This window comes from Amphiura filiformis, chromosome 13, assembly GCF_039555335.1.
Source record: "Amphiura filiformis chromosome 13, Afil_fr2py, whole genome shotgun sequence".
Taxonomy (NCBI): domain Eukaryota; kingdom Metazoa; phylum Echinodermata; class Ophiuroidea; order Amphilepidida; family Amphiuridae; genus Amphiura; species Amphiura filiformis.
Genome location: NC_092640.1, coordinates 58,340,038 through 58,354,591, shown reverse-complemented (window position 1 = coordinate 58,354,591; position 14,554 = coordinate 58,340,038). Strand labels below are relative to the sequence as shown.

Sequence of the window (14,554 nt, the reverse complement as noted above, 5' to 3'; positions counted from 1 at the left end):
ACCGTCGGCTTTTCCTCCCAGCTACATACACTTTAAGAATATATCATTAGATTTATATAATTTACTTCGAGGACTGTTATATATCAAAATTTGAAAAATATTAAATTTTTATAATTTGTCATAAAATTTGTATTATATTGTGATTTTCAAAAAATGAAAATTATTTGATATCAGAAAGACATGCTTCGTATTCAGAATGCAATTCGATAGGTCTGAGGTGCTCTCATGTCCCTCAAAATACTGTCGAAACGTAATAAACGCTCATTCTAGATCCCTTAACATTATGTAGTTTCCAGAGGGTTCCAGTGGTACGGTATAGGGGCCTAAAAATCTCAACTTTTTTGGAAAAGAGGGGGGCTGTGGATCAAGAAATGCCCTTTTAAAGGGGCATTTCGTGATCCACAGCCTCATCCCCCACTTTTCTCAAAAAAAAGTTGAGATTTTATATCACTGAAACCTCTGGCTACATAATGTTTATGTACAAAATATTTCTTGCAGATTAATTCGTTTTGCAAAGATATCGTGAAATTTGAATTTCGTTCTGGTGCACCAGAACGAAATTACAACGCATTGTCTATGGAGCAGTGTAATACACATAATCATGCATAACTCGCAAACGCAAAATCGGAATCAACTGAAATTTTGGGACGGCTTTTTTCGTGGATATGAACTGAAAAATGTCATAAAAAGAGGATGCTAGGATCACGAAACACTCCTTTAAACAACTTGTTTAGGTTTTTTTGTAGTGAACCTAAAAACCGGGTTGCTTAAATATTTTTTGCTGTGTGTCTAGTTTGACTCCCAGGGTAGCTCAGGGCCCGGGGCTCAGGGTGGTGTCAAATGAAGGGAAAAAGTAAAAATTTCTTATATTAAGTTAAAAGTGATAAGAAAATCTTAAATTTTGGGTCCCAGGCTGTTTTCAGGCCTTACCCATTTCTCAATGCTTTTAGCATGGGAGAAATTAGTAACCCTGAAAACAGGGACCAAAAGCAATAAAAGAGTACGACACATGCATGGATCGATGTCCATACTGGGGGAAATTTTACATAATTTTTCCACCAGGCGAAAAAAGGTTTCACCTGGTGGAAAATAATTTAAATAACAAAACAATTTGAAAATTTGATTTAAATATGCAAATTACCTTTATTTTAATCATGTACAAAATACCACCGATCGTAATGTAGGCCTATATCCGTTGATATCACAGTTATAAGTATTATAAAATTTAACTCTCTTCTTTTCTCTAAACCAAGAAATAATGGTCTATTAAAAAAAAGGATACGCTACTTGAAATAGAGCGTTGCATTATGGGATACCATAGGCACCATGCTGCCTGGTCAGGAAGTGTTTCCTGGCTAGGCAGTCGGACTGGACTGATAATGGACCCGGATTATGCATCTCTATTCGCTGTCGAAGTGACAGATAGCAATAGATGAATACAATTTTTGAATAGTTATCGCCCTGCACTACAATATTGAACTATAGATGTCAAGGAAATACTGATCACCCGCACCTGTAAGATTAGTATCTTTGAAAAGAGCGGCATGTATTCAATCTATGATTGCACAAACATGAGTGCAACCTGGTTGTACTGCAGGGCGATCTATGAATGAATTGTATTCGCTGTCGAAGTGACATAATAATAGAAATAGAGTCTCAATAGATTATATAATGCTTTGTTCGTTTGATGCCGATTAGAAGTTGCGACAGGCTATTCATAAAAGTGGTACCATTGTTTCAAACAAAGGGGTTCCACCTTCCACGCCATTAAATTGGTAACTGATCCGGCATCATATTAACCCTCTACACAACAGGCGAGTATCAATTAGTGACCACAATACAGTCATGTGTAAGGGCAATCATCTGTAAAGTGGTACCATTGTTCCCACGTATCCCAAATGTGTGCTTTGTGTGGGTCTGAAGTCTATATATACGCTGGCGAAGTTACGTAATAATCGGATTAACTACCGGTACCATAGCAATAGGTGAAAACAATTTTTGAATATACCGCGCTGCACTGATACTTTCACGCGGTAGGCCTACCTCTTCATTAACCATATCATGCTAATTACTTGCACCTGTAAGATTAGTATCTTTGAAAAGACCAGTATTGTATTCAATCTATGATTGCAGACATACACAGGTACAGGTGATGAGTGTAATCTGCTTGTAGTGCAGCGCGATATGTTCAAAATTGTTTTCACCTATTGCTATGGTAATTAATCCGATTAATTACGTAACTTCGCCAGCGTATAAAGGAGGCTTTAGCTGTCGATGCAGTCATCTTTACCACCCACCTGACTTTAGGCGCTTCATTTAAATAAATTGAATGCTCTTGCTGATCGATTACACATTAGAATGTATGAAGGCTGCCATCTATATTACACTACAGGGTGTATCAAAATTAAGTATACAGTTTGAAAAATGCCGCTAGATTAAAAAGTATTAGGTCTGTGGTCAAAATTCTCTAGTTGATAACTTAATCAACATTTTGTCCTGCTATAGCTGAAAAAGCACTGGCGTGTGACCAATAATAAGGATTTGGTGGCTACTTTTGTGAACCGAGTACAAAAAGCAGTTGCGCGAAGTCAATAAAAATAAAAACAACATACAAATCACAAAAAAAGTATCACCACTTTCTTTAGTGCTTACAGTTATTGACAGTTTTAGTCTTGGTATTCCACATGCCCACAATTCTTCTGTATGCAGATTTCGGTTCTTCTCAACATGGCGTTCACACCACTCCTAATGAGAGGTCTGTCCTGCCTGAGAATGTCAACTTGTGCAATTATGCGTCTCTGAAGTTCATCAAGGTCTGCAGGAGGACTTGTGAAAACATTTAATGTAAACGCTGCTTCATCACCAATGATGAAATCTTCCAGGAAACGTAGGGGACGGGCAAGAAGCCACTGACAGAACACCGTGCGACGTTGGTGATCTGCTTGCTGAAGTTGATGTCTCCTTATCGTCTAGCTTCGTCTGATAGGGATGAGATTGCAAGTCATAAACGAGTTAAACTGTTAAAAGTTGCAGATGGTATTCAAGTCCATTTCGACGGCAGCTAATCTGACCTCCTGCTTGCCCCGCGGGGCCCCGCCTGCAGAGTGTTACGGACTGCTCTGATATAAACAGCATATCGTCCAGTTCGGGGGCGACCACAATGTTCTCTGTTCAGATTACGACTCGTTACAGTTATCTGATACTTCGCAACGTTTTTGTAAATAGCGCCACGTGAACTGGTACTGCTGACGGAATCTCCGAAGCACTTCTGCTTAAATCTGGGCGTGATGGTACATTGTCTTGTCTTGTCACTGTAACAAAGAAGTCTCTTTGCTCCGGTGTGTACTGTGGAGTATCCATTTTAATGTTGCTATTCTCCGTGTCAAGTAAAACCTAGCATATGTAAGGAGATAGTTGTCCAGATTTACCAAAAGTCACGTGTTATGTAACTCACACATGCACATGATTGGAACCCTAACAATGAGGACAAGTGATCTGTACACCTGCATGTTTCTCTTGGCTGCACAACAATAACAAGCACCGGACATTTAAACCTAATTGACTTCGCGCAACTGCTTTTTGTACTCGGTACACAAAAGTAGCCACCAAATCCTTATTAATGGTCACACGCCAGTGATTTTTCAGCTGTAGGAGTACAAGATGTTGATTAAGTTATCAACTAGAGAATTTTGACCAAAGACCTCATACTTTTTAATCTAGCGGCATTTTTCAAACTGTATACTTAATTTTGATACACCCTGTATAATGGTAATCGCTATACATATACATGTAAGCATAAGTATAGGCCTATAAAGGTTGTTTTAAAGAAATTTTCATTTAATTTTATTTTAAGAAGGGGATTGGTATAGAAATAGTGGCGTACCCAATGCGGGGAGGGGGGTTGGGAAGGGGCAGATTCACCCATGTGAGAAGTTTTGGGAGGGGAGGAGGGAGGAAGAGGGGAGGAGGGGATATGGAGAATGAGAGAGGGCTGGAGGAAGGGAGAAAGGAAAAGATATAATAAAGACAAGTAGATAAATAGAAATATAAGGAAAATGATGGGAATGAGAGAGAGACGGTGAAAGGGAACACATTTATAAAGTGTAGGCCTAGGAAAGAATAAGTACAGAGAAGGGAAAAGAAAGGAATGATGAATACATTTAATAATAATTATTAGGCCTATATAATATAATAACTAAACACATAACAGCACTGGGCAGCCATTCGATGATGTCAATGCCTTTATTCGTTACGTAATTAAAACGCCCAGTCAGATGTATTTCACACCTGCCAAACACAAGTCACCCAATTTCGAAAACTGGACGTTGAATGTACACTCTCATGAATATTGATTGGCAACATTTTCCAATATGTCAGCGCTCTAATCGGAAACAATAGAATAATAGACCCTGCAGAGCGTTGCCTGTGTATGTCTGCAATCAATACAATACCGCTCCTTCAAATATACTAATCTTACATGTGCGAGTGATCAGCTTGATATGGTTCAATGCAGAGGTGCAGCGCGGTATTTCAAAAAAATGTTTTACCCCATTGCTATGGTAGTTAATCCTATTATACATCACTTCGACAGCGAATTCGGACGTAGAAGTGATGATGTAACATGATTAACTAGCAATAAGTTTAAATAATTTTGAATATATCGCACTGCACTGAGGGTTCACGCGGTACCTCTGCACTCTGCAGTTCACGCGGTACCTCTGCATCATACCTTTGCACAGACATGACAGATCAAAGAAAGACTGGATTGTAATTCTATAGAATATCCATATCATGCTATATACAAGATTAGTATCTTTGAAAAGAGCGGTAAATTGCAATCTATGATTGCAGACACACACAGTGATGAGTGCAACCTGCTTGTAGTGCAAGGCGATTATACAAAAATTGTTTTCCCTCGCTATTTTTGCACTAAATGGGCCATAACCCCTCTGCACCCAATGACCCCTTCCAACTCGACTTTAATGATGAGTTTATTGCTATTATTGAGGGCAGAATATTTTGACTTCTTTTCCATCGCAGATAGCCAGTTCTTGTTCATCCTCACTAAGAGCTATTCCCTGTGGTGACGTCACTTCCTGGGTAACGAATCCAATGAAATCTCCTGTGAACGAGTAACAATAGACGCCAGGTGCTTCTCCTGCATTGGCAACAAAGATCACTTGGTGACCTTCATGGACACAGATTCCAGTTGGTTTAAATTCGATCACACATACTGATGGCGGTGGATGTAATGCGTATTCTCTGCCATCAAAGCGAACGTCTTTAGTTACTGCTGCTGTCATTCGTTTGACTTTGTGTATGACTACACGAGATTCTTCCTGACCTCCAGTGACCTTTCTGCCACTGTAGATCAAGTGACCTTCGGCGGTCACGGCTATAAAATGAGCACAAATGTTTTCGTTGGTTCTGTAATGCTGCGCAACCCTTCCGTCCTCATACGCAGTTGTGATATATCCAGAGTTATGTCCAACAAATAACAAACCCTCCGAATCGCTTGCGAGTCCCCGTAAATTATAGTCCTTGCAATGATGGCAAGACATGTCAATTTCTTTCTGTAGATTTCCATTCTTATCGTAAACTTGAATGAATCGCGATCCATTTGCAACAAAGATAGAACCGTTTTGACGTACTGTTACTCCCGGTGGAGACCCATTAGATTTGGAAAAGTAATATCTAGGAAATCTTTGTTTGACATTTCCATTGTAATCGAAGATAGATATATCGTTCTGATGACCAGCCTTACTTGCAGCAATCAGTAGGCCACTCTCGACATACACGATAGTCTTCGGATCCCGCTTCGTTCCAGTTTGCCATGAGTTTGAACGTATTACCTTAGACAAACGCCAATGTTTATAACCATTGATGACACCGAGAACATCGATGAGATCTTTGCTGGAAAGGAAGTCGACAAAGCTTATAGATGGCGGGAGTGCACTTCTTGGTCTCAAATCATTTAGTGTTGCCATTGCTTTAAACAAAGGTGCATACATCATTCCTAAATCATTATCCATTCCATTCTGTATCACCACTCTGTTCATATCTAAGGCGGCACAAACGCGCGATTTTTTATTTTGTAAAGCCTCCTTATGACTCTCGATCTCCAGTCTTCTTGAAGCTTGAAACTGTTGAAGTTTCTGCGTAAATTCAGCTTCAGCCAATTGTGAAGCTTTTTTGCTTTGGTCAATGATTTGTTCGACATTGGTGTCCAAGCCAGTTATGAGTTTCTCATCTTGGGATATAGCAATATCTATAGTTTCAAGAGCCGTCACCATCTGTTTGTGATCAGGTCCTACATGCCCTAGATGCTCAATAGCAACGTATTCCCGACATGTTGGTTCTTCACACGTTTCGCTTGGTTCTCCAGCATGTAGCATGTTTCGAACACACGACATGAGTCCGCAGAAAGTTCTCATAACGGGGCAACATGTGCGGTTTCAATCAATGTAGGCCTACTGAGGTACCGTAACTGTATGATTTTGAAGACAAAGTCGCGCAAAGAGTCTCCATGCATAATGGACACCCTTCGCCGCGCCATCCTGAGAACTTCCTTTTCTCCAATATCGGTAAGCTGCTATAATTTCTTTAAGCTTTCAGTTCAACAACCAAGATACAGTTTATCGAGTTCTTTCACCCCACCTGGTATCTAACGGAACGTCGTCAATCGTCATGGCCACTCTCTGACCATTTCAATGGCAGAGTAAATTCCACAGTGTGAAGAAATGAGATGACCCCGAGAGAAGACACCTCTGGTTTTAGCTTGGACTTGGATTCAAACCAGCCGACCACATCAGATACCTATACCCATACCAACCTCCTTGCAGAGACAATATTCACTTACTGGTTAATGAATTGTAAAAATGGTTGAAAGAACAAAACATATAATACTTGTATTCCAATACGTACTGTATGGCAACATTTATATTTATATAGTAAAAGGTCACGGTCACAGTCAGCATTCACCCATATCTCTCGGCTCTAAGTGTTGCCAACACCGTGACTTAGTCGCAGATTTAGGCTACTTTCTTCGATTCGATTTTGTGGGAACGGCTATTGATCTGCATGAAACCAAAATCTTTTAAAAACGCAGACCCCGTTTGATCGTCACTTAAAACAATACGGTCCTGGAATATATCAATATACAGGGGAAAGAAGAATCACGCGTCGCACACTAGTAGTAGTAGGCCTACCATTAAACATGAAATTACATGTGGAAACCGATATTAACATGCATAGGCAGATAAAAACTCCGGACATACCTGCCAGTGCATGCGGGGAATTGAACCCCAGACCTCTCGCTGGTCTTACCACTGAGCTACACGGACCGTGTCCTTGCATCTCGTAAGAAAGGCAGAGAGGAGGAGAGGGAAGGCATTGCATGTGGAGGTGCAGTGGTGGTAGCCAAGGGAGGAAATCTCCACTATGGGACATCTTGTCATGAAATGTGACCAATAATTGACCAAACAAAAGGGAGCAGTCGCTTACACCACATTACACATGCCCCGGGCACATGCCTTTCTTTTGATCGCCCATTCATATGTCCCGAGTTTAAGCGACAAGACGCTATTGGTGCAGCAACCAATCGCGTTGAAGTAAGACCAGGAGGTGGCCGCATTGCATTCTCTAAATTCAGTAAATTTTCATCGTCAACCGTGTAATTGAATGGGATTATATTGACATTTTAAAACGCTTGAAATATCACAAACAAATAGGCCTATGTTGATACATAATATAAATACACGCTAAAACCGTTGGGGTTCGATAATGAACCCCACAAAACTAACCACCGACTATTTTGGAAAATGCCGTACGGCCGGGCGGTTTCACAAGTTGCCGGCTCGATCATGTCATCCGCCGCCTGAGTAAGACTGAGCAAGAAATCTAATCGATATAGCCTATGTGCAGTTGCCGTTAAAGTTGAAGTAAATTGTCAAACTTCATTTCGCAAACTCTCCAAGACAACTTTAGCACACAGATTCTATTGTCAGAAAAGATTCCCTCACATCACGGCCCTTCAAATATTGGGCGTGCAGTTGCTTTTCTTTAGGATTCGTTTTATTATTCATTTGCCTACTTCCTTTGGGATTCGTTTTGTCATTCCTTTGACTATACTTGCTTTACGATTAGTGTCACCATTCCTAATTTTCTTTAAGATTTGTTTCATTATTCCTTTGCCTACTTGAACTCCTTGGGATTAGTTTTATCATTCCTTACTTTCTTTAGGATTCGTTTCATTATTCCTTTGCCTGCCGCTTACTTTGTGATTCGTTTCATTATTCCTTTTTTTATGAAGTGATTCTAGAAAATGAAAAGGAATGCGACATGAAACGAATGATTTATTTTCATGTGGCCTATTAAATTACCATATTTGGCCAAGATTGGGATGAATAGGTTTAGTAAAACATTTATACGATTATATATTGCCTTGTCTTATAATTATGAGCCCTGGGGAGAGTAAAATGGGAGGGGGAGGTTGGCAAGCCGAAGGGGGGGGCATTGACACACACTCATGGGGCATCATTTAAATAAAATGCTTTAAGGCATAGACTGTAGAAATAACAGTCATAAATATTTCTACAGTCTATGTTTAAGGTTAGACAAAGAAACGTATAAAAAAACGTATAAAAGACGAACCGAGTTTTCTCAGCAATCAAATATCGCAGTGAGAGAAATGCTGGTGCATTTGCAAAAAGCAGTTACGTTTACATCAGTCAAACATGTTACGATCGATACATGTTGAAATCAACACAATTAGATATGCACCTTTTTGCTTTGAAATTAATAAGAAATAATTGAATTTTTTCAGTAATGTCAGATAAAAATAATAAAGTGATTGGATATACATTTGAATAAAATCCTGGTGTTAAAATTAGGCATTAAGTTGTGTCTTTTACATGTTTACGGTAAGATTTTCGCCCATGAGCTTGGTTTAACTTTTTAGCGTTTCAAAACTATTATAGTTAGGCCTTTTTTCCAACTCTACAAGGCACATCGTGTGGGTCTATATATTTTTGTCAGAATATCCGTTTTGATATCACCATTTTTCACTTGCGATTACCAAAATGTCCAACTCAGTAATTAATAATACAACCAGCAGAAATAATCGATATTTCTATTTTATTTATTTATTTATTGGCACATACACTTTTGTATCAGTGGCACATCGGTGCGTTTAAAAACAACAAACATAAAATTATAATTATACAAGATATGATTTCAAAACACAATAGAATATACATGTAAAATGATGGCACAAAACAAAAGAAATTGTCTGTCTCAACCCAAGTTGACTTGAAATGGGTCGTTAGCAAGCAAATAAAACGAAATATAGAATAACATAATAACATTTATGTTTATATACATTATCATAGCATAAGACTGCAATGAATTGTGCTTAAGAGCCCAAGGACGGTTAATGAATGGTTTCCAAAAATAATCAAAACAAAAAATACCTTCTTCACTCTCTAAGGGGCCCCAGCATTCCCGGCAATAAATAATGTGCCTAAAGGCCTCAAGTTACTGATCATAAAAGTCACTATTCTTCTGCACGAATTGTATTCAGAGTCCTACAGGTGAAAATGAAGTGACTGAGATCTTCGCTACCACATTTGCATTTGCAACCGTAGATTCTACCATTTAAAGGGAACGTTTTTGAACGCCTTTAAATTTTAGGCTTATCTCCGCAAAATCAGGGTTTTTTTGTGGCTTGCAAAATCATCTACTCCATCCAAGCGGATATTAACGCGTTGATTTTGAAAAAAAATGGTAGTCGGGATTGAAAAATGGTGCAATCAAAACCAAAATTCTGACAAAACTATAATAGCCCAGTATGATGTTCTTTAGAAAGTTGGGGAATATCTTTCATTTAGCGAATTACATCACTTTGAAAAGTGTAAAACGTTGACCCCCCCCCCAAAAAAAAAAATGTTGTGTAAATATCTACCCTCTGGAATTTTACATTAACCATACATAACATAGCATATGCATAGATTTACTCGAGAACTCCAGCTTCGAATTTGCAAACGATAGTTACGCATTCGATTGTAAAGCTCATCGGTGAGCAAATTCTTGGGTAGACTTCTCGAGCAAGTTTAGACTCTAGAAGATATGGTTTTCAATGCACAGGGATGCGGTAAATTTTAGGCTCCACAGCTCCAAGGGCCAAATACTGAAAAATGCTCCCAAGTTTAACGAAACTGGTCTCAAACTGTTCGAGATCATGAGATGTGAAAATAAACTAAATAAGGAACTGTTTACATTGTCTATTGACTGCTTCATTATACTGTATAAGGGACCGTTCACAAGCACTTGTAAGGGGGGGCCTGATGCAAAAAGGGGGGCCCTGAAATTTTTGACCCTCCTAAGGGGGGCCCTGAAAAAAATGACCACAAATTTTTCTGGGAAAATTGAGTTTATATGCTTTTCTATGGGGTTGACCGATAATTTTCATGTCAAAAAGGGGAGGGGGCTTGAAATTTTCGAGGTCTGTAAAGGGGGGCGAAACATTTTAGCGATAATTTTTTTTGCATCAGCCCCCCCCCCCCTTACAAGTGTTTGTGACCGGTCCCTAATAGCAAGGGAGTGTTCAGACATACCTTGGTCATGTTGGTGGTGATGGTGTGGAAACACATGCAAATCAGTTTTGAACTTAACATATTAAATGGGAGGGGCTCATAAATGTTAGGTCCATGAAGAGGGTGGTTGAAAACGTTTCTAGTTTGCAAAGAGGGTTCAAAGAAGTTTTCATACTTGAAAACAAATACCAGCAATAGTAAATGAATAATAAACAAGTAATAGTATGTTAAATCAATTTACCATATCCAAGTTCCACTGCGCACATACTACTTAACCTCGTTATATTTGTGGCAAATAGGGTGTAAGAATAGATTTTTGGAATTCAATCAAATACTGGAACTTACTTTTTGCAACTTTGCATCTGGAACCACCAGACTTCATCAGGCAACTGCGGCCAGCTGGACTGGTCACGTGGTGGTTCCAGACGCAACGTCGCAAGTAAGTTCAGTACTTCATTAATTCAAAACTCTCTTTAAAACTACTGGATGACTAAGAACATTCACTCATAAATGTGTAAGAATATAAACTTATACACCCTGGTTCAGAATCAGATACTGATTTCATAGTAAACTAATCATATTTATGTCACTGCCGCAGTCGCACCATGCACCAGAAACGCTAGCGGTGACCATGCGCTAAGCAGAGTCTTGTCGATATTAAAATCGATCAACCTGCAGCTTTGCTCAAAGCGACAGCTTCGAAAGAGTTGAATTCAAGCCTCAAATCGGGAGCGATGCCGCTAGAATGAGTGACGTATGGCGCTGCCCGCTATTTTCACAATTTTGGCCAATGAGAACAGAGCGGCAAGATTGATTTCAGTCATGCCGCTGTCCCTAAACGGCATACCGCTTGGTTAAGGTTACTAATACTATCGCAAGCATTCAGTATTTGCAAGCGGCAATCACAAAGCGTTTGCTGCAAAGCAACCAGTTGCATTATAGTATGAAACCAGCATAAATTCGCCTTTATTGAATAGGAATATTTAGGAATAATCTTCCTGCTCCTAATGCTAATCAAAGAAATTCATTGTCAGCGTCTAATACTGCAGATGGAACAGTTTGATTTCATTTCCATCGCAGACAGCTAGTTCTTGTTCATCACTACTAAGGGCTATTCCTGTGGTGACGTCACTTCCCTAGTAACGATTCCAAGGTAATCCCCTGTGAGCGAGTAACAATATACACCAGGTGCTTCGCCAGCATTGGCAACAAAGATCGCTTGATGGCCTTCGTGAATACAGATTCCGGTTGGTTTAAACTTGGTCACCTCTACTGATAACGGCGGATAAAATGTGTATTCTCTACCGATATACGTACGCCCTTCATTCGGTGTGTTTTGTGTAAGATGACACGACATAATTCTTGACCTCCAGTGACTGTTGTGCCGCTGTAGACCAAGTGTCCTTCAGGGGTTACTGCTATGAAATCCGGAGACATGTTTTCAATGGTGCCGAAACTTAGCAATTCTCCTCCATTCTCAAAGGCTGTAGTAATATATCCAGAAGAATGTCAACATAAAGCATGCCTTTAGAATCGCTTGCCAGCCCCGTAACTCATGTGCTCCGCAGTAATTGAAGAGAATGTCAATTTTCGCAGTAGACGTCCATTGTCATCATAAACTTTGATGAACTGTGATTTATCTGACACAAAAATTGACCCGTCTTGACCGGTTGTCACTCCCCACGGGTTCGCGTAAGATTTAGAGAAATAGTACAAGTAGTCCATATAGTAGGAAGCAGAACTCTCCTGAGGCACTTTGGTGCGAAATGTTTTTCTTTACAAGGCCATCCTTGCCAACGATAAGTACATCACCATCGCATTTCTTCACAGATATCGATTTATTACCTGTGTTGTTAGCAATCACTATATCACCAGTCTTGCTATAGGCTACACCCTTTGGATTGACGAGGCCCCAATGTGACTGGATGGTCTTCCCCAGATCCCAATGTTTATAACCACTGATGATACCAAGACTGTTGATGAGATCTATACTGGGTAAAAAGTCAACATCGCTTATACAAAGGTGCAGTACATTAGGTCTCAAATCATTCAGCGCATTCATGGCTTTAGACAGAGGTGCATATACCATTCCTAAATCATTATCCATTCCATTCTGTATCACCACTCTGTTCATTTCTAAGGCGGCACAAACACGTGACTTTTGATTTTGCAAAGTCTCCTTATGACCCTCGATCAGCAGTCTTCTTGAAGATTGAAACTCTTGAATTTTCTGCATAAATTCACTTTCAGCCAATTTTTCAGTTTTCTTGTACATGTCAATGATTTGTTCGACATTGGTGTCCAAGGCAACTATAAGTTTCTCATCTTCTGATATAGCTGCGTCTATTGCTTCTGGAATATCTTCAGTTTGCTGTTGTAATGTTTCAAGATGGGTCTTTCTATTTCGTAGAGCTGTGTCTATATCCATCTGTTTGTGATCAGGACCTGGATGCTCAATAACAACACAGTCCCGACATATCGGTTCCTCGCACGTTTCACAGTAGAATTTCAATACCTCTCCAGCATGTTTGGGACAAACGCCGTGGTCTGGAAAAGTCATTGTGTCCGTCGAAAGTTCTCCCAGCAAGGACACACTATGCGCCTTAAACTTGCGCAACCGTTTGTGACTTTGAAGACAGGTTTCGCACAAAAAGTCCCCGCAATCGACACAATGACCAACAGCCTGATTATCGTCCTCACAAGATGTACATGACATTTCACATCCTCATGTAAACTCTTCTCAATCGATTCCCGCTCTTTCAGTTTACCGACAAAGAAATTGGTCTGGAGGTCTTTCACCCCACCTTCTGGTAACGGATATTCTTCATGACAAATTGGACACGAAATGGCTTTTGCGTATATTGGGTTTTTCTCAGCAGCAGTTTCTGACCAATTTAAAAGACATTTCAGACAAAAGGTATGAAGGCATGGTAGTAGTTTAGGCTTATCCACGGTAGCAGAACAAATTCCGCAGTGAAGGAGAGTTTGTTTTGAAGCCATCTTATTAGATCTTTATAGCTGTTCGGATGATCATGAGTACAATTTTATAATACTTTGTAATGCCATGTTTCGGGTGACTCGTGGCTGCATGATAATTATGAAGAGATAAGCAGTCGTCGATGGGTGTAGGCTGGAGATCAAAGTTCAAAGTCAAAATGTGATGGTTGTCATTACAACTTTACAAGTGTTGAAGTGATATTAAATATACGATTCGGAATTATGATATTCAACAATCAGCAGCAATGATCATTTTGTTTTTCGACAATGGTAGTAAAATAGTGTTCATTACTCAGCAAGTAGGTAGCGGGTATCCAGCCTTCATACTTTGTGTTGGCAATAAACAATGTATATAATTATACCAAAGTAATACTCCGTGACGCATGATTCGCTATTTATACAGTCCATGTACAGTACATGTATATATATATATATAGATATATATATAGCTTGCGATAGATAAGAGATGGGAGCTATATACAACTCACTATCACGTACGTTTTCGCACCATAACTCAGTTCACTTGTAAGTTGCATAGAATATTCATATTCCGTTCATAATCTGCCAAGAACCACAAGACAAATGATGTGGTTGGCCGCCCGGTTGGCCGTCGAAACGTGTTGTATAGCAGTGGGATCAAAATGTAGTGTATAGCAACGCAATGCACGGCAGCATAAACGGATATGGCCCGGAAGAACATAGACACGTATACGTGCACATGCACGATACCGGGGTCACTGTGTCATATGATGGATACCGTAGTCTCGGTTGCAGACCATTTTATGTCTCAGGTCTTTGCAGAACTAAAATGTACGAGCAATACAGAGCTGCAAAGCAAAGACTATAAACGGTGTGGTGGCCAATGCGCGGCAGAGCCTAAGCGCGCACACCTTCAAATCATCACAGTTTGAAGTAGCTTGAAGTTATTATTAGAGAGTTTGCGAAATGAGGTTCAAAGCACAAAC

At 39.8% G+C, this 14,554-nt stretch overlaps 1 protein-coding gene across 1 annotated transcript; it reads right to left on the bottom strand.

Annotated features, from left to right (window-relative positions):
- Positions 1-11,060: 11,060 nt before the first annotated feature.
- On the bottom strand, positions 11,061-14,298 carry LOC140168578 (transcription intermediary factor 1-beta-like). The gene has a single exon (XM_072191977.1). It carries the CDS (start codon positions 13,306-13,308, stop codon positions 12,292-12,294), a length of 1,017 nt encoding a protein of 338 aa, XP_072048078.1. The 5' UTR covers positions 13,309-14,298; the 3' UTR covers positions 11,061-12,291.
- Positions 14,299-14,554: the final 256 nt, after the last annotated feature.